The 22,970-nt window shown below is 43.0% G+C and overlaps 1 protein-coding gene across 3 annotated transcripts; it reads left to right on the top strand.

The window, feature by feature from the left end:
• Positions 1 to 3,567: 3,567 nt before the first annotated feature.
• On the top strand, positions 3,568 to 22,970 carry LOC146579293 (uncharacterized). Of its 3 annotated transcripts, none has more exons than XM_085269209.1 (10): positions 3,568 to 3,817; positions 5,711 to 5,912; positions 9,503 to 9,688; positions 11,153 to 11,833; positions 12,157 to 12,234; positions 12,390 to 12,450; positions 12,545 to 12,618; positions 15,786 to 15,840; positions 18,249 to 18,425; positions 19,020 to 22,970. In XM_085269209.1, exons 2-10 carry the CDS (start codon positions 5,714 to 5,716, stop codon positions 19,693 to 19,695), a joined length of 2,187 nt encoding a protein of 728 aa, XP_085125335.1. In that variant the 5' UTR covers positions 3,568 to 3,817; positions 5,711 to 5,713; the 3' UTR covers positions 19,696 to 22,970. The 3 variants fall into 3 exon arrangements, with proteins under 3 accessions (XP_085125335.1, XP_085125333.1, XP_085125336.1); XM_085269207.1 differs by having other exon boundaries at positions 5,463 to 5,912; XM_085269210.1 differs by lacking the exon at positions 12,157 to 12,234 and having other exon boundaries at positions 5,463 to 5,912.

Here is a 22,970-nt window from a genome sequence, read left to right as displayed (position 1 = left end):
ACGTACGTACCTGGCCCCGCCTACTATCCTCGGAAACGTAAAATGATTGGCTAGAAGTGTATCACAGCTCAGGAAAAAAAAGCACTGAAATAAAGCACCGAAATGTGCGCTGCTTTTCGGTCTGGTTACTACCGTTTATGTCAGAACCGGTGCCATCATGGCACCGGACACCGGTACCCATCCCTACATGTGACACATCAAAATTATTGGTAATGTCACAAGAAAAACAATGGTGTTCTTGGTTTCAATGTAACTTTATTCTTTCATGAGTTATTTACAAGTTTCTGACCACTTATAAAATGTGTTCAATGTGCTGTGTGTTGGATTGTCAATGCAATCCTCATCTCCCACTCTTCACACACTGATAGCCATCCAGTATCCGTAGTTTCCGTAGTTTCAGGTGCTGCACATCTCGTATCTTCACACCATAGACAAATGCCTTCAGATGACCCCAAAAGTCTAAGGGGGTCCGATCGGGAGACCTTGGGGGCCATTCAACTGGCCCACGACGACCAATCCACTTTCCAGGAAACTGTTCATCTAGGAATGCTCGGACCTGGCACCCATAATGTGGTGGTGCACCATCTTGCTGGAAAAACTCAGGGAACCTGCCAGCTTCAGTGCACAAAGAGGGAAACACATCATCATGTAGCAATTTCAAATATACAGTGGCCTTGAGGTTTCTATTGATGAAGAATGGACCCACTATCGTTGTACCCCATATACCACACCAAACCATCACTTTTGTTGTTCCAACAGTATTGGAGGGATCCATTCAATGTGGGTTAGTGTCAGACCAATAGCGGTGGTTTTGTTTGTGTCATGACCCTGTGCCTTCTCGGCTGACTCTGTATGGCTACAAGTGTTTTTGTTGTGCTGCATCTCTCTCTCTCCCCTCCCGCGCACTGCGCTCTACCGGGGCGGAGTCGTGACGGCTCCAGCCCCTGGCTCGGACACCTGCAAGCAATCTCACCCACTTCTGAAGGCGGCTGCTGAGAGTGCTTCCTCGCTGGATTATTGTGTAACACTCGTCAGTGTCATCACCTATCTGAGCCGTTTTTCGAGTTTCTGTCGTGCCACTACTCACCTGCCTTTCCTCTCTGTGCCAGAATTCTCGCCAGCCTGAGGACCGCCGTTGGTGAGCTAAAGCCGGAGTCCGAGCTACCTGAGCTTCAGTGGATTTTGTACCTAGCCCTCTTCTTCCCGTGCCTGTGTTCCCCGGAGACCCTCTTCCTGTGCCCCCTCACCTGTATATAGTCGCACCTGGTGTCTGTGTGTGTAAATAAATCACGAACTTTAGTGACGGTCTGACTCCGAGTCCCTCCTGAGCCTGACAGTTTGTTAACTTCACCGTTCACATAAAAGTTTGCCTCATCTCTGAACAAAATCTTCTGCGTGAACTGAGGGTCCTGTTCCAATCTTTGTTTTGCCCATTCTGCAAATTCTGTGTGCCGATCTGGGTCATCCTCGTTTAGATGCTGCAGTAGCTGGAGTTTGTAAGGGTGCCATTTGTGAGTAGCTAATATCCGCCAAAGGGATGTTCGACCAATGCCACTCTCCAGTGACATGCGGCGAGTGCTACGCTGTGGGCTCTTGCTGAATGAAGCTAGGACAGCCACTGATGTTTCTTCATTAGTGAGTTTTCTTGCGTCCGCATTTTGGCAAATCCAACACTGAACCAGTTTCACGAAACTTAGCAAGCAGTTGGAGCATGGGAGATGGGTGGTCTCGTATGGTGTCTTGCATTGAAATCTGCTGCAATGACCCGGTTACTGCGTTCACCAGATATCAACACAATTTCGATCCGCTCCTCACGTGTTAACCTCTTCGACATGTCAATGGCTGTTGAAAGGCATGTATTTCAGAAAGAGCAAGTCAAAAAGAGAAAAAACAATTGAAACCTCTATTAATTCTCACCGCACACACAAGAAATTGAAAAAATAAAACACCAGCAATTATTGCTGGACTGTGAACAAAGAGAAACTTGTAAATAACTCATGAAAGAATAAAGTTACGTTGAAACCAAGCACACCATTGTTTTTCTTGTGACATTAACAATAAGTTTGATGTGTCACATGGCCCTCTTCCTATTGAAAAAACAAAAGTTGTATCCAAGATGGCCGACTTCTAAATGGCCAACATGGTCACCCCCCATCTTGAGGAGTTTGCCCCCTCACATATACTAATGTGCCACAAACAGGACTTTAATATCACCAACCATTCCCATGTTATTACAGTGTATCCATATAAATGGCCCACCCTGTAGAAAGGGTAGAAGGCTTTACGTTCCTCGGGGTCCACATCTCAACCAACCTTAACTGGTCCACAAACATTTTCCACCAGGTAGGAGAAGCACAACAAAGGATGTACTTCCTCAGGAAGCTGCGTTAGGCCCAATTACCCCAGAGACTGCTAATTAACTTCTACCCTCTGACCTACTGCTCCACACTCTGGTTCAACTGCTGTACTGTGGAGGACAATAGGAAACTGCAATGGGTGGTGAGTGCAGCAGAGCGGGCAACTGGCATTTCACTAACCCCCTCAGAGACATTTATACTGGCAGACGTCAGCAGAAAGCTAGCATCATCATCAAAGAACCCTCGCACCCTGGACACTCAAAACACTCCCAAACTGTGTTTCATTGTTCTGGTAACAGTGACAATAAATATCTTATCTTATCTTATCTTATCTTAAACAAACAAAAAATGGACTTCACAGTTTCACCACTGCTTGGAGAGGAGTTGCCAAGTGTTTGCAGACATGCAAACTACAAGCACCAGCAGCGATCTGCTTCCGACCAAAGCAGTCAGCTATTTTCCTTGTGACCAGCAGTTTCCAGAATGGTCACTGACCACTCTGGAGCTTTAGCAGTCAGTTTCACCGCAGCTGGCATCAACCACTCACCAACCAGTCAGGGAGTGCAAATTTTTCTCTCTAGCAACCAGCGGTGGTCTATGGCGGCCCAGTGTCACAGGTCCAAAATGATGCAAAAGTTAATGTCACATGGTTAGTAGTCAGGTTACTGCTAAAACATGTGGCTAAACAGTTATGGCCACGTAGACTTGCCAAAATTTTAGGTTAGGTATGTAAAAAAGAAAAGAAAAGAAATCCAAATTACTATACGTCTAAAGTTGGACACACCTAAATAAAATCTTGAAATGCTGAGATAATAAATGAAAACTAAAACATTTTAAATAATAACCTGAATAATAACAACCTAAAAGTTCATCTTCTTTTGCAAACATTATCACTATTTGTATTGGTGCCAGCAGTTCAAGTATCGGTGTGTAATCTGAGCTGGGGAAAAGTTACTGCTGTAATACTGCATGCAGCCAACCTGATGCAGTATGTGGAAACAGGTCTGTTAGATCAGTATTCAGTGAGACAGTGGAGCAGTTGCAGGATCATGTCCCCCTTAAGAGTATCCAACATGCAGGTTTCTCCTCATGGTTCGTGCTGATGGAGGCTGTTAACATGTTATGTGCCCTGTGCAGACACACGCTGCATCTCCCTCACACAGACACACACACAGAGAAAGAGAGAGGGAGAGAGAGAGCAGGAGGAGGAGGCGGAAACCTCCATCTGCCCTGCTCGGTGACCGACCCGTCATCCTCGGGCTCGGGGAACAGACGGATCGTCTCCTCGCTGTTGTCATTTTTTTAATTTTAACTTTCACATCTCTGGATGAGGAAACCGCGGGGAGATGATGTGACCACGGGAAAAGCGAGAGGAAATTTAACACGGAGCAGATCTTCAGTCTATATATAGGCTATGCCCCGGACTGCACCACCACCACCACCTGCCCCCCCTGGTGCCGGTAAGTCACGGAGGGAAGAGGAGGTGGGAAGCTGGGAGAGAACCGTGGTGTCCCGGGGCGGGTTGGTGCTAGCCGTGCCTGGGTATCGTTGGTAACTGACCCGTGAAAATGACTTTTGAGGTCTCGTGAGGTCGGGTTACCGTTCAGCCATGTTGCAGGAGATCGATAGGCGAGGGAGGGAGGGAGGAGGTGTGTGTGGGGGGGCCGTTGGACTCTTGACACCTGCCCTTGTTCCCCATAACTGAAGGCAGCGCGAGGGAAAACCGTTAAAAATGTGTAAATTGGCAGTTAGGCGGCTCTAAATGGCGTGATGACTTTCTGACTCGGTGTGGCGGGGAGTCGGAGTGCCGTTCAGCCATGTTGCGGGGGGGGCTGTACAGGAGGAGGAGGGAGGTAACTAGCTAACAGCGGGGCTCCGGGGGCTCTGACTCCGACCGACCGACCGACACCGAGAGGGACGTGAGGGGAAGGGGAGGGGGTGTTGTGGAGAAGCTGGTGCCCGATGATTGTCGCCTCCCTGCCGGATGCGGCGGCAGCAGCAGCCCGCGCGGTGTCGCTTAGAGACGGAGGCAGGAGGCAGAGCGAAACGGGGTCGACGGGGGTAGTGAGTGAACCGAGGCAATGAAGAGCCTGCCAGCCACATTTGATTTATTAAATAAAATTATTTAGTGCAATTTTTTAATTAACAAGGACCTAAATGTTAAAAAGATGAAGCAGTGAATTTAGCAGGATTTTTTTTATTATTATTTACTATTATTATTTAATTGCTATAGAAAATAATTTTTATACACACACACACACACACACACACACACACACACATATATACATACATACATTATTTGCACAATATTTCTTGATTATTGACTTTTTTGGTGTAGTTTTGAGTCATCATGGCGCTAAAATACTTTGATTTGGGGCTGATATTCTGACGGGTCTTTTTTACATTTTTAAAATGAAATGTGATTTATTGTTTAAAATAGTTTTTTCAACAACAATCATGTTCATTTAAATTACGTGTGTTCTTGCAGCCTGTGTTCATGTGTTCATTCTTTTTTTTTTTGCACATTTAAATTACGTAGATATTCCTACAGACACAGGCATGTCAATTTTTAGATAATTTATTTTACTTTTTCATTGATCTTTATTTAAATTACATTCCTACAATGGGACGCTGATAGATTATTATTTATTTATTCATTACATTTGTATTTATTTATTTGTTTGTTTATCTCTTTATTGTTAGCCTTCAAATGAAAGTATTTTCCTAGGATGCAGTCAATTTTTTTCTTTTCAGGGGCAAAAAGTGACCAAGGCTAACAGGCGGTGACAGGTGGAGTAGTTATTGATGATCACTGATCACAAGTGACGATTATTGTTTTTCAACAGGAAGGTCAGGGCAGGAGGTGACGAGGCAGGGTCCGTTACCATGGTGATAACAGATGATGATTTATCCCCTTATTGGGCCTTATCCATTCAATAATTTATTATTCACAGATTCACTTTGTTCCTTTTCTTCTCCTCCTCCTCCTCCCTTTATCTTCCTCTCCCCTGTTCTCTCTCGCCCTGCATCCTCGCTGCTTCCTCTTCCTCCCCCTCTCTCGTCCCGTTCCCCTCCGTTCGTCTTCCCTCCTCTCTCTTTCAGGTCACCGAGAGCCAGCAACAGCTCGCTCTGAAGATCAAATCCACCCTCGTTTCCTCTCTCTACGATGCTCTGCTCACGTCCATATGTTGAAGAACACACTCGTCTTATTTTAGCACCACTACCTTCCTCCTCCTCCTCCTCTTCCTCCTCTCTTGCCCTCCTCTCTTCTGAGTTTTGACTCCCCTTTTCACTCTCTCTCTCTTTGTCTCTCTCTCTCTCTTTCTTATTTTTTTCACACACGGAAAAAGAAAATGAAGCGTGGGTCGAGTGTGTTGCAGCCTCACTCTGCTGCAGCCAAACGACACGCACACCCTGCAAACACACACACAAAGACACACACAGGCGATGACGCACAAGCCGCAGGTTCGAGCCCCTTCCCAGCAGCCACCTCTCTGTTCAGCCCTGATGTCAGCACCAAGATGGCGTCTGACCTCCTCATCAGGCTGTCAGGTAACACACACACACACAGTGGGCACTAGAGCTGCTGCCTAATGACTAATCAATCAATTGATTATGTAATAATGAAAAGGATGGTTAGCTCCACCCCTAATGTCCAGAATTGCATCTTGTTTATGTCATTTTTGTGGATGCTAATTTGTGCTCACAAACACTACAAAAGTATGTGGACAGATCTTTGTACTGTCCTGTCGTGGGAAATGGAGTTGCGTGGGTGGAGTGAAACAATAATTGCACAAGAATAATACAGTAATACAAGAATAAATGAACAACAAGCCCATTTCCCATGTGTGTCGTCCACGTTCCTGTCACTCCCTATACTGTCTTACCTAAGGAAGGCAAAGAATGGCCAAAAATAAAAGAATATATATGATAACTTGCACGGTGTTTATCCCAAAGTGAAACGCTTTATAAAGAAAAATCTAAACATAATACAAGGTTAGTAAGTAAACCACCTACTCCACCTGTTCTGGTGGGACACAGACGTGTTCACAAGCAAAACCAGCTCATATACTATATCACCAAATGTATTCAATCCAAATCATTGAATTCAGGTGTTCCAGTCACTTCCATGGCCACAGGTGTATAAAGACAAGCACCTAGGCATGGATACTGTTTCTACAAGCATTTGTGAAAGAATGGGTCGCTCTCAGGAGCTCAGCGGACTCCATGGTGGTAATGTGCAGCCCGTTCTCATTCCCAATGCGTAAAATACCGACAACTTGTCATGTCATGTCTCATGGGAACACAAAAGGTATGTGGATGAAATTCAATGGAATGACGCTCCCGGCGGTAACTGACATTCCAGCTGTGTATTCCAGCCCTAACCCTAACCTTAATCCTAACTCTAGCCATAATCTTAATGGTGTTAGATAGTGTTTTCCAAAGCAATTAAAGAAAACTAAATGTACATGTGCAGATTGAGTCCAAACGGTTCTCATGTTTCCTCCTGTTTCCGAACGCATAACATAGGAACATGTTGTGGCAGAAAGCATAATATACCGACGATTTGTCACACACAGTAATATGTTATGCTTTGGGAGTGGGAACGTGCTGAGGTGCCTAGTGCACGGAGATCACCAACTTTCTGCAGAAGGTATCAGTACTGACCTCCAAACGTCACGTGCCCTTCAGATAAGCTCAAGAGCAGTGTGCAGAGACGAACCACGCTTCTCCGTCTGGCAATCCGATAGGCGAGTTTGGGTTTGGCAGTTGCCAGGAGAACGGTACATGTCTAATGAGTTGAACCCTTATTTCCAGTGAAAGGAATTCTTAATGCTTCAGCACACCAAGACATATTGGACAATTTAATGCTCCCAACTTTGTGGGAACAGTTTTGGGCATGACCCCTTCCTGTTCCAACATGACTGCATACCCGTGCACAAAGCAGGGTCCATAAAAACATGGATGAGCGGTTTGGGTTTTGGAAGAACTTGACTGGCCTGCACTGAGCCCTGCCCTCAACATGACAGAACGCCTTTGGGATGAATTAGAGCGTGGGCAGACTTCATGTTAAACCCTGTGGATTAAGAATGGGATTTGACTCAAGTTCATGTGTGTGTGAAGGAAGTCGAGCAAATACTTTTGGCAATTTAATGGATGATTTCCACGTGTCCCCTCTCAATAGACATACCTGAAACACCTCACCTTTAAGGCACCCAGGAGGCATCCTTGTCAGATGTCGATGTGGAGGAGCTCCCAAATGACTGAGCTCCTCACCCTGTCTTTAAGGGAGTGCCCAGGCTCCTCATGCAGATAGCTCACTCTGTTGGTCACTCCACACAGCCTGTGGCCATACGTGAGAGCTGAAGCCTAACTCAAGCAATCTTCCCTTTCACACTGTATTCACTGGGATTGGGCAGTCCAGGGGTATAATTTCCAGGGGGGTTAGGAGGGTTATGACCCCTCCAATAATCAGACCCAGCCAATATAACCCCTTTACTTTTCTTTACTCATTTCAGTTAATACCAGCAAAATAGTTGCATGTTTAATCATCTGGGAATTTATCCAGATTTATTTATTTATTTAGACAGAGATTCCCCCCCCAGTGTTCAGCACAAATTTACGCTCATGGGGCAGTCATCCCGTTCCTGCTGGGAATCACATCCTCAAACTTGGAGGTGCTCATTCCTTCCACTTCACATCTGGGTGCAAATCACCCAGCTGGTTCAGCTCGTTCGATGAGCCCAACTGAGCAGAGAGGTGATCTGGATGCAAACCCACCTTCCACTGTGTTTGTATGGGGACAGGATAGCCTGCAACAACAACATGTGATATCCCATACTCCTGAAACACCCCCTACGGGAAGTAATGAGGCCCACGGTTGGATGCCTTCTCCACATCCATGAAACACATGTAATTATGGCTATAATACATGGGTTATTCCACAGGATGTTTCAGTAATTTTCAGTACAAAGCGGTATACTGTGCCTCCACCTAAGACTGAATGCATTTTCACTATCTTCCAGTCAGCTCAGGTTTAACATGAAAAATAAAAAGGACGAGGCTGTCTCACCCTGAGTTTTCAAGGTCTACTAAAGCTATTGGTGCATACTCAAACACACCAATCAGAGCATACTGATGTAGAGCCACTTCAGAGATCAGAAAATGTTATTATTAAAAAGGAATTTTTGACCTAAAAGAAAATACGTATTCAGCCGCAGAACACATCTGAGCCTTATAACAGTGGTGGCACAGCCTGTAAGGTATAAATTAGCCCATCAGCATCACTAATAGGTGCAAATAATTATATTCTTTTACCACATGTGAGTACCCTGCAGACTTTTTACGATTATTTGCTACTTTAACTTTGCCTTTTTAATACAATAACAGCATGTTATGTTGCACTTATGAAATCATAGAATTAAAATAATGAAGATGATTTTGCATTCACTTTATTTAATACAAAAAAATAAAACAGCTGTGAGGCAAAGGAACACATTTTGGCCTTGACAGAACGGTAGCATTCAACATCCAAGGAGTGATGGCTAAAAGCCTATGCCAAGGCACCCGGGAAATGAAAATGGTGGAAAAAGAATAACGATAATGACATTAATAAAGACAAATAAAATCAGTAAAAGGCAACATAAGCAGAATAAACAGGCAGGTTTTAAGGTTCTTTCACGGCTCTCCTCAGGCAGACTGAGGAGTAAACACCAGAAGCTGCTTCACCTCAGGTTTTTGTCCTGCTCTTTGGAGCAACTGAAAGCCCAGAAGACCTCAGAGACCATCGTCATTCACAGATCTGAAGCAAGTGGGCGGCTGCAAGAACATGAAGTACAAGATTTTTTAAATCAATAAAAAAACAAGCATCCAATATCAGGTCTTTAAAACAGGGTGATATGTCACTCTCCGGTTGAATACTATTACTCTGAGTTTAACTCCCATTGCAGTAAATTCCTGCTGCAGGTTTTATCTGCTGGAAATGAAGAGACGTGAGCTTGTAGGTGTCCGCGTACTTCGGGCATGTGTTGCAGGAGCCTGTGCGCTCTCATGAAGGCTTGAGTGCGGTTATCAGGCTGCAATTTGACCTCTGCAGTAATCTGTTTACAGTTAACTTGAATCAAATCACTCTCTGTCTCCAGAGGCCACCCAGAAGGCCCAGATGCATCCTGGGAGCCGAGAGGAAGCGGAGCAGCAGGATGAGCCAGGCGTCGCTCTCTCACCGGACAGCCCCGGGGCGAGTCCCGAGCCACCGTCCCTCACGCACACGCCTGACGGCAATACCGCTACGGACACGCTAGCTTCAGATCTGCTCCGGAAGCTAGCAGGTACGAGTTCGCCAAAACTGTGATGAGAGATACAGCACTGTGTAAAAGTCTTGAGCCAGTCCTTATTTTTTCATGTTATGTAGGGAAATGGATGCAGTGATTTACTGGAACATGTGCAAACATACACAGCATACAGCATATAAGGCAATAACAGAGTTTGTACAGTTCCAAGAACTTTGGAATGACCACAGTTATTCTTTTAGGCACCTTTCTTGTCATTTCTTGAAGTAGTCTTCAGGAATAGTTCTCCAGGACATTCAAAGCTCTCCTTTGGATCTTTCTTCTTTTTGTTCTGTTTTCTTCTGGTCTGAGCTCTGAGGAGGCCAATCCATGACTGATAATGTTCCATTTTGTGTTTTTATATCCAACTATACTTTGAGTGCATTGGAAGTGTTTTGGGATTGTTGCTGACAAATGAAGCTGCTAAATTTTGATGAATTATCTCATTACATACAGTGCCACTAATTTTTAGTGCAGTTCTTATGTAGTTTGGCATGCCCCAGCTTTTCTCACTGTTTCTCAAGAATTTCTTCTTGAGAGCCACGCTAACACTCACACAATTTCTGATGGGGCTTCAGTGAACAGTAGATCAATCAACTGAAGGTCCAAGTGCATCTCTCGACTCCTGTGTCAGGCCTTTGCTGTTTCTTAAGGACATGACTTTCAGATAAGCCTGCCATTTCTTTTTTTGTCCTCCACTTTTCCCGATTTCCCAGATTTGTTTAAGGATACACTGCACACCATATCTAGACATGCCAAGGTTTTAGCTAAAAAATCTTTGGGTATGATCTTGTTAGTGCAAAAGTGCTATGTTACGCCTGTCAAACTGTGTTATTTCTTAACATTTTTTATAGATTCAGCTAAAAAATAGGAACAAATAATTGTGTGTTCTTGCAACAGGCTGCTGGTAGCAAAGTGCCCAAAGACACTGATTAAAAATGGTTATTTGCCACGTTGTCTGTTTTGTATAGCCACAACACTGGTTCATCCCTTGAGTTAGGTGCCTTTTTATGCTTGAATGATTCACGGGTCTGCATTAAGTGGCAGTGTACAAAGAAACACTTTGAAAGACCTTCCGACAGCCTGGAAAACTACTGTTCAGCACCACAAAATATAAGAAAGTCTGACTTTGAGGCAAATATAGAGAGAAAAGAGTGGTGGTTCAAGACTTTTGCACAGTACTGTAAGTCATTTCTGACTGTTGGCTTTGCGCTGGATTCCAGCCCTGCGCTCCCAGTTATAAGCCTACTGGTGTGGACGTCTTACTCACTTGTATTGGTGAACAACACAAAGTAGAGGTTCTATAGCTTGGAACCAGAACTCAGGTACCAGAGTCCAGCTGGACTGTCTGTTTTGTTTTGGGTTTTTGTTGGTTGAGGTCAAAAACATGTTACCATCTCTAGCTTTGAATGAACTTTCACACACTGCTTCTAATCATTTATTATTATTTCTTCCCAATCACAGAGCGTCAGGAAGTGAATGGCCATGTAGTGAGACTCAAAGAAGAAGAAGAGCCAATGGAAGTCGACACAGTAGCCCAGAGTCAAATAGTAACAGAAGACGTTGCTCTGCCTGCCCCGAAAATGGTCAATCATCACATCTTCAGTGTTAAAACAGAAGATCGGGGCCTCACTGGGAACAAGGTGGCTGAGGAGTTGCACCCCAGAGCCAAAATGGCAGACCGGTGTCTCTTTGGCCTTAAAGTAGAAGGCAAGTTCTGTGCTGAAGGATGCCCGCCTGTCTCTGCAATGGCAGACAGTGCAGTCTCTGGAGCCAAACAGTTTCACTTTCAAGTGAACATGGAGGATGTCTCTGGAACTAAGATGTCGGACCACCTTCTAACTGGAGCCAAGACGGAGGACCAGCTTCTCTTTAAAGCAAAGTTTGCCGAGCGGCCTTTCTCTGGAGTCAAGGTGACCAACAAGTTTCTCTCTGGAGTCAAAACGGAGGACAAGTTTGCTTCAGGGGCCAAGATGGAGAACCAGGTTTTCTCCGGGGTGAAGATGGAGGAGCAGCTCTTCTTTGGAGCCAAGATGGAAGACCAATTTACCTCTGGAGCCAAGATGGCTGACCAGTGCCTCAGAGCAGTGCTGTGGCAGGACATGTCAGTGAACCTGGCGTCCACACTGCTGCACCAACTGTCAGGTAACCACGCAAGCTTTAATATTAATCTTGATTAAATCTAAAGTTGATTGTCGTGTTTTTACTGGTCAGAGTTGCTCCTTGATGCCGAAACATCAAATCTAAGAATACATAAAGCTGTCAAAAAAACAAATAAACGGAAAAACACAATCTTTCTTGAATATTTGTGAGTTGAATTTCAGAGATATTCTTTTTTTTTCCCTTGAAAATATTTATATGCTCAGTTTTGTGCAGGTCTTTGGAGGTTTTTTCACTAGTAACATAGTGAAAACCCCAGTGATTGCCTGTAAGCGAGCACATGGAATCAGCTGACTTCCTTTAAACAGGAAGAAGCAGCTGTGTGAGCCGACGGGCTGGTGCAGAGAGAGCAGACCGAGACTTTAGGAAACAACAGATAAGAAACCGTGCGTATCAGAGACATGCAGCCTCGGAGGTGGAGGTAGCTGCAGAGAGAAAAGTGCACATTGTCCACTGTTTGGGTTTTAGCCAAACACACAGGTTGCATCATTTTTTTCGGTTTGCACTCGAATGCGCTTCTTTTTCTGTCGCTTGTCTGCAGAGAGGGTCAGTAAGTCCAACAGTCAGCTGGTGGACAGGATGACTCCACCCATCAGAAGCAGGTAAGTGCACACTTCCATCTATCAGCGGCATATTTTGACCTCTGACCTCAGTCATGATGGTATCCTGTATGTGTGCGTGTTGCTCTCTGTGTAGTCCTGTTTTGAAGGGTAACGACGACCAGCGCCGCTCTTCCCCGGCAGTGATCAGCTCCCAAACTCCTCCACTTGGTAATGGACTTTCAATTTTTCACTTTTCATTTCCAACAGCGTTTAACAGCAAGCCCAGACATTTGTATCCACGCACTGCAGCACATGCATACCATTCAGGCTTCTAAATGCTGCAGATGACTTCTGCAGGCTCAGCTGGGAGAGGGATCAGACACAAGGCGAAACAGTCTTACTTTTAGAGCTGTGAAGAAACAGAGTTTTACGTTTGTGTGCACAGTGTAATCGATTTTTGGGGGTTAGCCTCTCCGCTATCAAGGTCTCACTATTTGTAGAGGCCCGAGAAAAGTTTGAACCTCGATTATACCCCGCTCCTGACGCAGACACAAAAACCAGGAGACACGCCAGAGCGGCTTGAAGGCTGCTGGCAGAGTTGGTGGATTGTAATGCAAATTATCCACAGATGAGTCCAGTGGAACTGCAGTCCCTTAGCGGACTTAGGGATAGAGAAATTATGATCAAGGCTTTAGTCTAGGTGAAGTTTCCAGGAGTTAGATGACCTCTGCTAAAGATCCTGAATGTAACCACAGCCCAGCTGCTTTTATATAGTGCAGCGGTGGGCAAAGTCCAGGTTTTAGATGTGTCCTTGATCCAACACAGCTGATTTAAATGGCTAAATGACCTCCTGAACATGTTTTGAAGTTCTCCAGAGGCCTGGTAATGAACTAATCATTTGATTCAGGTGAGATCTAAAACCTGCAGGATACCGGCCCTCGAGGCCTGGAGTTGCCCACCCATGATATAGTGCATGGCTGTAAAGTCTCTTTATTTGGAGAGCTGATGTAGAAAATTGAAAGCTTGTATCTTGGTCAGGCTTAGCTACTAAAAACACAGCTTGGTTAAGTTGCACACTACAACTACCTGGTAAATTTAAGGCACTACAACAAGTTTAATGACATCATTTAAGAATTCCATGTTTTTTGACACTTTATTTTGTAGTTTTCTGTTAATTAATCACACTGACATAATAACCTGGTTTGCACACACAGGTTAAGATTTACATGAGTGTCACAGTGTCTACATGAAAATACAGGAACTCTGCGAGGATGCTCTGCAGCTGGAGGAGGTGTAGCGCCTTGATTATTAACCGTCTCCTGGAGGTGTTTTTCTTTTCTTTATTAATGAGTCACGGCGTTATGGGTTGTTGTCATTGATGTGTTTGCCTGCCAGTCTCGGGGTAATTTGCAGTGATGGAAACTGACACTGTCAGTCAGAGTGGAAGGATTAAAGGAGCTGACGGCTGAAATAGTGATCCAGCTAAATTTACAATGAACACTGGCACAGCAGGAAGGATGTCAGGTACAAGGATGCGAGCTCCCAAACCTCCAGCTGCCTTTTTAACAGCGCGCACTTCAGCATTTACAGATAAGCCCGGTGATGTTATGAATTTTTAATGCATTAGTCTGACTCTAAATCCCTCCCTAGTCGGAGAGTATGAGGCATGACTCTAAAAACAAAGCTTCCAAATATAAAGTGTCACTTTTAAGTGATGGTCACTGTTGTTTCTATTAAAGATTAATGAAACAAGAGGAAACATTTGCATGCGTTTGATACGCACTTATTCAGTGTTTCCGACAGACTAAGTGAATATTATTGGTTGGTTATAGCGTTTGGTTACATATCAGGATAAAAAGTGTTCATGCTTTTATTTGTGCATCAGTATTATTAGTAACAGATTTTTATTTTCATTTTAATTGAAATCTTGAGTCCAGATGTAAAACACTGTTTTGTGCAAAAACCTGTTTACCTGAATTTCTACTTCAGAGGTTGAGAATGATGAAGTTTATCTAATAGTCTGTAACAACTTCAAACTTCTAATGACTGAGACGTGGAGCTGTGGCACTAGTCTTAAGTATGAAGGTAGCTCCATCGATTGGAGTAAGCTATAAACCACTGAGAAAGTCTTTTGTAGACCACCTGTTCATGGTTTCTCTGTTAGACAGACTGGATTTTAAGTATCATCATAGCTAATTCTGTCACATGCTGCTTTGTGGACCTGTTTTGAAGCCTTGAGTTTGGCGTTTTGGGGTCACCAAGAGCTCGATTCATATTCCCTGCTCGTTAGTGCTAAAATCCAGACAAAAAAACCTAGAGTTTCATAAAAAATGTAACCATGGGTTACAAGTAACCACAGAGCCGGCCGTATTCTTTGTCAGATAAGTCCATTTAGAAATCAGAATCCAGTTCAGTTATTAAGGTTAGTGGGGGTGAAGCAGAGACTGTTTAAGAGATAGACGTAGCTCTGTGGTTGGAAAAATAAACCTGCATTGTGCCTGAAGGCCAGCAGTGGTTTCAAAACTGGTTCTCCGATCTGACCTGTGTCAAAGCTTTTCTCTTATTTTGGGTTGTGTTTAATAGAAGAATAGCAGAGGTTTTTTGGTAAATCCTGTAACACCAAAATGCAAGATTATAAAACCATTAAATGGACCGATTCTTATATAGCGCTTAAAGTGTGTGCTCATTGGCTAACAATGTATAAAAACCACAAGTCATTGCAAACAGCTAGCTGCTTGCATCAGGTCAGGTATTTAACTTTAAGCCTTAATAAGAAGCAAATTTTGATGCAATAAACGTGTTTGTTTCTAACACAAATCTATGAGAAGTTACTCACGTCTAGAGGCAGCCTCAAGTGGCCATTTGAGGAACTGCAACCTCTGAGGGTTTTTTTGTTTTTAAATGTTTTTTTATGACCGTCATAACAAAAGTTTAAAACTTCAACTTTTTAAGGTGCTCGACCAAAAATGAAGTCTGAGCTCGTGACTTTATTTGGATCTGATTATCACCCTCTGTGTTCTGCCTGGCTGGCTCTTAGCCACCACAAACACTTTTGATCTCCTCCACTGACAGCTCTCAGCAAACACTCTCACTGAATGTGTGTGTTCAGTTTGCCTGCATTGTCTCTGTATCATTATTATTATTATTGCTATTATTATTACTTTTTAATGACTGCATGCTGCCTTTGTCTGCGTTATGGATGCATGCTGCTACTGGAGTGCCCTTTGGGTCTATAATAATAAAGATGGTGGTGAAGTGCGCTGACAGAGGCTACAGTCACACAGAGGTTTAGCAATAATAGCTTCCAGAGGGGCTCATCATTAAGAAGTTCTGCTGTGTGTAAAAAGCAAAAATCACGCAGAATAATAAACGAATGCTCTTCTTCTTCCTCACAGAAACCCAAACCAGCCTCAGCAGACACCAAACCACAGGTTGCTCTTACTTTTTCAGGTAACACACACACACACACACACACACACACACACACACACATGTTTTCACATCTTAGTGAGGACATTGAATTGACATAATGCTTTACCTAGCCCCTTACTCTAACCATACCCTTATTGTAACCTCACTCTAAAACCACATTTTTGAGCCTCAAAAATGCCTTCAAATTTGTGAGGACGGGCGCTTGGTCCCCACAGGTACAGTGGCATGTTTTGGTCTTCACAAAGATGCTTAAACAAGTACACACACACACACACACGTACACCTTTACTCCTATATCTGTGAGGACCCCCTTTAAGATAACTATATAGAGTCAGTGAGGAAGTGCACTATCTCTAATCTTTGAGTTTCAGCCTGTTTTGGGACTCACTCTTGTTTATAGCTCTGTGAACAGTGATCCTAAATGTTGCAGCATTTTATCCAGCAGTAAAGCTTTCGAGCTGTTGTTTTCTGGCCTTCTGGAGAGACTGAAGTCCCCGCTTATCTTCCTGCATAGCTGCAGCTCTGCCGGATTCTCCATCTCAGTGTATTCTGCCAGCGAAGGCGTCTTTGAACATTAACTTTCTGGAGATGTTTAACAAACCGGTGGGAGATTTTTTTTTTTTCATTAGCAGGAAGAAATTAGTACAAAGATTTCAAAGCTCTGGATTTTTAAAAAAGTTTTTATCCATGCTCGGCTCGATTTTGGAGACACAACCTTGGCATCCTGGAGGCAATTTTCATGGAGAAAATTATGGTGGATTAAAATGGAGTGTGTCTGTGATCTGCAGGAACTCAAGTGTATAAAACGACACAAATACTTCTTAGTGAGTGTACGTGTTGGTGGTGTGCAATAAGGCTTTGATCAGAAAGTGAGGCAAGAATGAAGTACGCTCTGGATACTGTAAGCAGGCTAACACATATACTATGTATAGTGTGGTAAACTAATTGAGTCCTTTTGTATTATTCTAGGGCCTTTACTTCACAATATAAGGCATCTGTTTTTGAAGTGTTGTGATTTGGCACTTTAAAAATAAAATTGCAATTTGAAGAAATCCAAATTCAAATAAAAAATTGCCCATAAAAGTGTTTTTGGTGAGAGTGGGCTGACTTCATCTACAACATAACCCTTACACTCACACTAACAACTCAAAAAGAAGCTTTTAATATAAAAAATGGCTTCATTATAAACTAACAAAGCCGTTACTGAGAGTGTGAAAGGCATTGAATGCTATTGTACTCGGCGTCCCGCTCCTTCTTCTTCTGTTGTGATTTTTATCTGTGATTCGGGCTCCACTCTTACATCAGGATGTGTGACTCGATCAGGATTAGCGTGCTGCCACTTTTGGGAGCGATTTATTGCATCGTTTTACAAAACTACAGTGCATCTGACAGAGATAAACCCGAGCCTATTTTTGAGCGCCAGCTCTCAGCCATGCTTCATGGCGGTGGACTCAATCAGCACTTTGACATCCTCGATGGGGTTTTTATGGTCATTTTTTCACAGTTGCAGTTTACGTTTAATGAGAAATGTAGTTTTTCTCTCAGCTTTCCACATTAAAGACACTGTGAGGTGTCAGCCTGGAGAGTTTTGTCCTCCCGTTACTCTTTTCGTGACGGGACTTGTGGTTTTGAGCGCCTCTCTCATAGAGAACCATCATAAAACTTCCAAAACCAGGAGCACCTGTCTCCCAGAACTAATGCCACACATGAAACACATGAAACACTGAAACACTGATGAAGAGGTGAGTTTTAAGAGGACATGGAAAAACGAACAAGGTCAAGCGGAAGTTGTCGCTGCTTGTAGTGAAAGCGTTTTTTGTGGCTCCATTCTGTGAGTTTGTTTAAGGAATTGAAGAACCATGAAACTGTTAGTACTGTTCACCTGATGTTTGTCTACCTGTGCCCTCTAATCAAGCTAATCACTCATTGTTACATAAACGAGGTTCACTATGATCTGATTATCTCCAGCTGTCATGTATTTCACCTTCTCTTCATGCTAAAAGTGAGAAATGAAATCATTTCCTGGTGTTATGTCTCATTCTTAAACCCTCTCAGATCTGAAGTGTGTATATAAATCCAAACCAGCTTTATCCATAAAACACTTTAAACAACAGCTGAACAAAGTGCTTGAGATTAAAGATAGAATAAAAATACAAAAATATAATAAAATACAAAAATAAATAAACTAATAATAATACATATATATTTGAAAACAAAAGTGCATTTCAAGCATAATTACAACAAAATAATAACAAGTTAAAACCAACTGTAAAAACCAGCCAAGCGCACGCTAGAAAAACCTGCACCTGATTGGTTGCTGTCCTCTCCCACAGTGAGTCCCGCTGTGACCGCTTGGAGATTCATAGACAAATATCTGTTACCGTCATTTATGTGTTACAAGCTTTTGTCGTGTCCTTGCCTTCCAGGTGTCACGTGTGCGGTTTTGAGACCGAAGGACAGGCCCTTTTCCAGAGTCACATGACCGAACACCGCCAATGGGAGCACAGATCCTTCTCGCTGCACTGCTGCGTGTGCGACCACTCGACCAATCAGGAGGCAGAGATGAGGGCTCACGTCTGCACGCACATTCAGGGCGAAGTGAGGTAGGTGTAAGGATCCCTAACGACCCCCCTCCCCCCCGGATACGTGACCACACATCCACGTGTCAGCACATGATTACATCGTTAAATTTAAATTTACTTAGATTTTTGAGTTGTTTTTAAGCGAAACAACCCCAAACCTTATATGACAAATGACGATGATGATATTTTATCTTTTGGACAATATTTTTACAAAAATCTATCATATCAATAGTAAAAATAATCATGTCTGCAGTGCTCCTTTGAGGCGTTAATACGACCTTACAAAAGGTTTTCTGTGTATGACTTATTAAATAAGTGGAAACATCTAATAAAACGTACTTTAAACATAAAAAACCTTTGAGGTGAAAGTCGAGGCTGAACAGAATCAGTTTCTAAATCTTTGCTCAGTTACTGATATGAAGAAGTAAACTGAACTAAACAGTAAGATAGAGGTAGAGCTTTTATTGGTACATTTAAATTCTTCATTGAATGGATTTAAAACGAATTTGTTGATGTTAGATGTTGATGTTAGATGCAGGTGAGCGTGCTTTCTGTCAGCATCCTCGTGTAATGTGTGGGTCATTAACTCCTCCCTCTACCTTTCCTGACTCCCAGATGCCCTGTTACCCTTCCTGCCACAGCCTCCACCTCCAGCAGCGGTGCTCGTTCAGTTGCCACGGCAACCCAGCCGGAGACAAGCACCTCAGAGCATCGCTGCCGCATCTGCCAGAGGTCGTTTCCAGGGCAACAGGAGCTGCTGGTTCACTTCCAGGGTCATCGCCAGGGCAACCAGTACCGCTGCGACCGGTGTGGCCACCTGACCCGGACAGCCAACAAGCTGGTGGAACACGTGCGCGTGCACACGGGGGAGCGACCGTTCACCTGTGACCTCTGCCCCTACAGCGCCAAGCGGCGGGACAGTCTGCGCCTGCACTGCAAGGTCAAACACGCTGCGCACTTCTTCAACGGGGGCGCGACGGACGCACCCGCCGACGTGCATACGCACCGGTCATACGTGCATGCAGACAATCAGCGCTCGAACAAGCACGTCCAGCGGCTGCACACACCGCCAAGCGCTCACACTGCTGCATCCTCCTCCTCTGTTCCTCCTCTTCTTCTTCATCCATCGCTGTCCGACCGCGCTGGATGGAGGGATTTGTCTCCTCTCCTCCCGATCACGACCCTCATCTCTCTGAAACAGCGCTCTCCTTCATCTTCCTCCTCCTCCTCTTCATCTTTCTCTACCAAACACTCTTTTCTTGGTTACCTCGGCCTGACAACTTCTTTGTAAAGCCTCCCTGCTTTTGGTCCTCCTCTCTTCGTCTCCTTCTCTTCTAATTTCTCCTCTTCCTCTTCTTCCTTTTCTCTTCTATCCATCCTCTGGACTCTTAAAGCGATGGATGTAAAGCTCTGTAATGTATCCAAGGTACTGTCACTCAGCACTATGTATGAGAATGTCAAACAGCACTGAAAACACACCGATAAGGAACGTTTTTGAATTTATTCAACTTTTGCATCATGCTCGTGATTTTTGCTGCATTCCTGCCTGCTTTAGCCCGTCATATAATCACTGAACTCTTAGCTATTTAACCGTGTGACATATTTATTGCCTGTCTCTCTTGTCCTCCAGAAACCTTGAACTTAAAAAGTCGAATTTTATTATAAATTGTTCTAATCAGAAACACGAGATGCTGTGAAGTAAGGGTCATTTATTGAGATGATGAGATAATGTTGAGGGTGAGATAGTTTGTTTTTCTTTTAAAACACAACGTGTTTTTTAGACATTTTCTTTAAAAAAGCAGCGGACTTCAAAAAAACATGATTAAAGGAAGAAAATAAGAGTTGACAGCATTTCTAGCAGCTCTTTAAGGCAATATCTATATGAAGGTTTACTTAGCTGTTTACTTTGAGTTCAGCATGCTAACTGTTCCACAGTACAATGCTAATATAGCAGGTATGATGCTAATCGTATTCTATGTTCTTATTTTGTTATGTGAACATGCTAACTTTTGCTAATTATCGGCAGTGAGAACAAGCTACTGCTACTACTGAGAATGTCCTTAGTTCGGTATGCTTATATGTTAATTTTTGCTAATTAACCGCTGAGGCTAATGGAAATGTCTTTAGTTTTATTGTTGTATTATTTGCTTATTGCTGCTGAGACTTCGAACTTTTTTACTTGGTATAAATGTCTTTAGTCTAGCTTTTTAGCATGGTAATGATGGCGATTTAATACTAAAAAAATGCAGTTCAGCTAAGAGTTATATATATATATATATATGTCTTTAATTTAGATTGTTACTGCGCTAATATTTGCAATTTATCACAACAAACAATGCTGCTTAAATTGATGAGAAGGGTGTTAGTTTAACATGCTGTTTAGCACTAAACACAATATACAAGTGAGGCTGATGGGAATGCCTTGTGCTGATTTTTAGCATTGATAATGTTGGCCATATCTTGCTGTGGCATGTGAACATGCTAACCTTTGCTAATTTGCACTAAAAGAAATCACCACTTAGGCTGATGGGATATTATCAGTTTATCATGCTAATTTGCACGAATGATGCATTCCAGTTGAAGTTGGAATTTCCAAGTTCCCAGTTGGAATTGGACCCCCCTCTCAAGTTGGATTTCCAATAGAAAGTGAGACCAGCCCCACCAACCCGACTTCTCAATCCCAAATGGTGGCTCCGAATCACTTCGTAAAACTTTCATTCGTGCTGCCAGTGTTGTGTATCTGTGCCTCACTCTAGCCTCAAATGTGTTGCAGGGGCGTTTTAAGTGCAAAAACACAAGCGTTGCACTGTGTTAATAGTGATGCACGAATGGCTCTACTTTGCTTAGAAGCAAAACTAATCCTGGTATCCCTTGCTTTTCTGACTTTAGTACTGGAATACATTCAAATGAGGAGTGACATCACTCCCAGCATTGACAACCGACTTCTGAGTTAAATGGATTCACCATAAAAATAAGCTATTGATGTTACTGGGATTGAGAATGTCTTTAGTTTTGTGTGTTACGTGCTAACCTTTCAGTTTTGTATAGGCTCAAAGGGATGTCTGTAGCATGTTAGTATCTTAAACTTTCGAAGTTAGTACTATTCACACGCAATATTCCTGAGGGGGTTTGAAACTGCATTACTTTAGGGTGCTAACATGATCATTTCCACTGAAGTTATGAGAATATAATTATGGTGCATTCCAGATTAAGTCGAACTTTCAGAATTCCCTGTTGGAATCGTTGTCTCAAACACCCCCTGAACCTGGAGTTCCAACTGATAAAGTGGGAGAAACCCCTATATAAAAATCGAAAATGGTGGCAGTGAATGGAAAAAGTAGTGAAACTGTAATACTTTCTATCTGTGCCACTACTGACTTGCTAAATAAGCCATATACAGAGCAGTGAGAACGCTCTGTCCGTGAACGTGCTGCAGCTACATTTTTAAGCACAAAAACCAAACATTATGCTGTGTTCCTAGTGATGACATGAATGACTGCTTTGCTAAGAAACAAAACAAATCCTGTTTGTCGTGCTTTTCTGACTTTAGTACTGAAATAGACTAACTCTGGAATAACTTCACTCCAGAGTTCTGAATTAACTGGAATGGGACATTACCGTAGGGTATTAGCATGCTAACACTGGCTAATGAAAGCAAAAAAAACACACAGCAAGGCTATCAGTCCTCAGCTTATTGCGTAAACATGCTAACATTTGCCATTTAGCATTAAACAGAGCATCTAGCTGAGCTGATGAAAATGTTACTAGCTTTATTATTTTATCCTGAATTTGGTTAAAGTCATCAGGATGTTTGTGTCAAGTCTTTAATGCTCCATGTAAATCCATCCAGCCAACAAATGCGGAGATATTTCCAACAGACCAATTCAGAGAACCACTCAAGGTTTAAATCATTGGTGTTTCACTGAGTTCATCTACAACTGTGAGTGAAAGCATTTTAAACCAGATGCTGCAGCCGAAGTATACTTTTTATAATCTGTTGCTTATTGTCTTAGCCATTCTAATCGTAAAGTCTATATTTTCTGAGAGACCATCTTCACTTGTTGTGTCTGACTTTGGTATTGTATTACTGCAGAAAGCTCACATTTGATGAGAACACTTTATTTTATTTGACTGGTTGCATGAATTATTTAAAGTTACCATCCTTCAGTCTGCTGCTTCCACTTCAATATTGGAGGATTTTTGGGGTTATTCGTGGTTTCTGGAGGACAGTGATGATACTTCTAATATTTGTGTTGTATATTGATAATGTATTTGTGTTTACATGACTACATGGGGCTCCTGGGAGTCTGAAATGTCTTAATTTAAGGTTGCACTATATGTAGACAGAAGAAAAGTCAGTTTAGAACACTTTAGCCTTTTGCAAAAACACTTTAAGTGTTGGTTTATTTTGTAACTTCGCCGAAGGAAAAGTCGAAACCCACAGCCAAATAATTACTCTGCAGATTCAGTCCCGGGGATCCAGTTTTTGTTAAATTATCCAGTACTAACAGCTGATCCACGACTGGTATGGGGCAGGGACAGCTGCTCAATAAAGTGTCGAAAATA

The sequence above is a fragment of the Mchenga conophoros genome, linkage group LG3, assembly GCF_057382185.1.
Source record: "Mchenga conophoros isolate Kocher_MC1m ecotype Shallow Benthic linkage group LG3, M_conophoros_male_GT1.1, whole genome shotgun sequence".
NCBI lineage: Eukaryota > Metazoa > Chordata > Actinopteri > Cichliformes > Cichlidae > Mchenga > Mchenga conophoros.
The sequence above is the reverse complement of the archived record's forward strand: the minus strand, read 5'-3'. Positions and strand labels throughout refer to the sequence as shown.

What these genes read in the sequence shown, in the direction of transcription:
- LOC146579293 (XM_085269209.1), top strand. Translation starts at nt 5,714, where the DNA reads ATGAAGCGTGGGTCGAGTGTGTTGCAGCCTCACTCTGCTGCAGCCAAA. An exon ending in ACTGCTGCACCAACTGTCAG is followed by an intron (nt 11,834 to 12,156) that starts GTAACCACGCAA and finishes TCCTTTAAACAG; the next exon opens with GAAGAAGCAGCTGTGTGAGC. An exon ending in CTCCCAAACTCCTCCACTTG is followed by an intron (nt 12,619 to 15,785) that starts GTAATGGACTTT and finishes TCTTCCTCACAG; the next exon opens with AAACCCAAACCAGCCTCAGC.